Below are 2,108 nucleotides of genomic sequence, written 5' to 3' on the forward strand. Positions count from 1 at the left end.
CCTTCCCCTTCCCCTCCCCACAACAGACACCCTGTGAGGTCGGTGGGGCTGAGAGAGCTCTTTCGAGGACTGCTCTTGAGAGAACAGCTCTGAGCGAACCTGTGACTGACCCAAGGTCACACCAGCAGCTGCATGCGGAGAAGTGGGGAATCAAACCCAGTTCTCCCAGATTAGAGTCCATGCTCTTAACCGGTGCATCAAACTGGCTTAACCACTGCACCAAACTAGACAATGGGACTTGTTCACAGGTGCGATAGAAACCTTTGATGTAACCCTCCCTGGTTACCTGACTTGTTTCAGATGGGCATGCGTCTTGATCAGGGTACTAATGATTTTTGTTCTCCCAATGGAAAAGAACCCACGCTGTCTACCAGTGAAGCACAAAGTAATTACCATTCTCCATTGCACCATTTCTGTATTGCTGGGGTCACCATAAGTCTTGGAAGGGAGACCACCAAGCAAGACTCTGCAGAGGAAGGCGATGGCAAACCACCTCTGCTTCTCCCTTGCCTCGAAAGCCCTTTGCTGAGGTCGCCTTAAGTTGTAAGCTAAGCAGTGTCGGTACTTGGAAGGGAGACCGCCAAGGAAGGCTCTGCAGAGAAAGGCCATGGCAAAACCACCTCTGCTTCTCCATTGCCTTGAAAGCCCCTTGCTGGGGTCACCATAAGTCTTGGAAGGGAGACCACCAAGCAAGACTCTGCAGAGGAAGGCCATGGCAAAACCACCTCTTGCTTCTCACTTGCCTTGAAAGCCCCATGCTGGGGTTGCTGTAAGTAGGGTTGGTTCTTGGATGGGAGACCACCAAGGAAGATTCTGCAGAGGAAGGCCATGGCAAACCACCTCTGCTTCTCCCTTGCCTTGAAAGCCCCATGCTGGGGTTGCTGTAAGTAGGGTTGGTTCTTGGATGGGAGACCACCAAGGAAGATTCTGCAGAGGAAGGCCATGGCAAACCTTACGCAAGTGTAGAAGCATCGTGTTATTTTAAACCATACAGAACATGTATCTCATGTTTGAAACCATGTAATTATGTGTCGCATTTGCAACATCATCCCATTAAACCCATGCATTTTGGGAGAATGTCTCTCTACCTGTGAATTGGAACAACAGGACACACGTGTGGGGGTTGCTAATTTTAACTTCATTCTCGGTTCTCAGTTTGATACACAAAGGGTTCCCCCCCCCCAAATACCAGGCAGTTCCAGCACCAAACTGACATGGACGTATCCCTACCATTCTGCTAAGCAAAGCTTGAAACCTTCCCATAGCCGAAGGAGTCTACCGTCAACCGGAGCGGCTCTTCTGCTTAAACTGGAAGGAATTCTTCAAACTTAGCTGAGCAGAGTTTTACGGACATGTGCCACTGCGCAGAACCCAAAAGATGAGAATTTCTGATGCTGCAGATACTGTACGAAATAGCAGGCATCTCTTATTGGGTGTCGAGACCTTTGACTGAATGCAATTCGGTTCCCGTTGTAAAATCGACTACACTCACTCTTTCATAGCTATGGGTTCACCGTTATCCACTTTCTTCTGGACATTCTTCCACAGTTTCTCCCCGTTGGAGTTAATGATGGGCAGCATCTGAAACAAAATAAGACAAATTCCGAGAGGCCCTTACATGAAGATCGGATTCCGGGGCAGATATTGTGGATGCGGACGGAGAGAGCTTAAAACACTGGATCGTACGATCTCAAGATTACACCGTCGGACCCTAGTTTTAGCAAGCTAAACAAAGTAGTATAGACCGCAGTCCTTAATAATGTATCTAAGTAGCCTTGTGAATAATTTATTGCCTGCTTCAAAAAGCCCCCTTGAATTTAACATGGAATAAGAGAATTTGATCAAAGGATTGCAACGCTCCTGTTATGCTGCATATGAACAACGGAAAGGAAATTCCATGTCGGTTGTCTAAGTCGCTCGCACAGTGCAATTGGAATTCCTCCTAAGATTTACTGGAGATTCCCTCAATGAATACATCAGCAACGACAGACAAGTTTTCCAGAAGTCCATTTGCACATCTCTGCCAACTTCTCTGTGTCGTGTGCAGTCTTCCCTCTTAAGCTGAGTTAGTGTGAGCCAGCTCAGTTTTATAGCCCCTGGCTCACAGA

General features: G+C 47.7%; 1 protein-coding gene across 1 annotated transcript in view; it reads right to left on the reverse strand.

Moving 5' to 3' along the window:
• Positions 1-1,581, reverse strand: part of LOC107125822 (cytochrome P450 3A19-like) — a gene marked incomplete at its 5' end in the record, with an annotated part of 19,659 nt that extends 18,078 nt beyond the window's left edge. The window contains one exon of the mRNA XM_015429283.1: positions 1,493-1,581. Coding sequence (XP_015284769.1) covers positions 1,493-1,581 — 89 coding nt within the window. The remainder of the gene's footprint in view (positions 1-1,492) is intronic.
• Positions 1,582-2,108: the final 527 nt, after the last annotated feature.

This window comes from Gekko japonicus, unplaced genomic scaffold (genome assembly GCF_001447785.1).
Source record: "Gekko japonicus isolate JY-2015 unplaced genomic scaffold, Gekko_japonicus_V1.1 scaffold4178, whole genome shotgun sequence".
Classification (NCBI taxonomy): Eukaryota; Metazoa; Chordata; class Lepidosauria; order Squamata; family Gekkonidae; genus Gekko; species Gekko japonicus.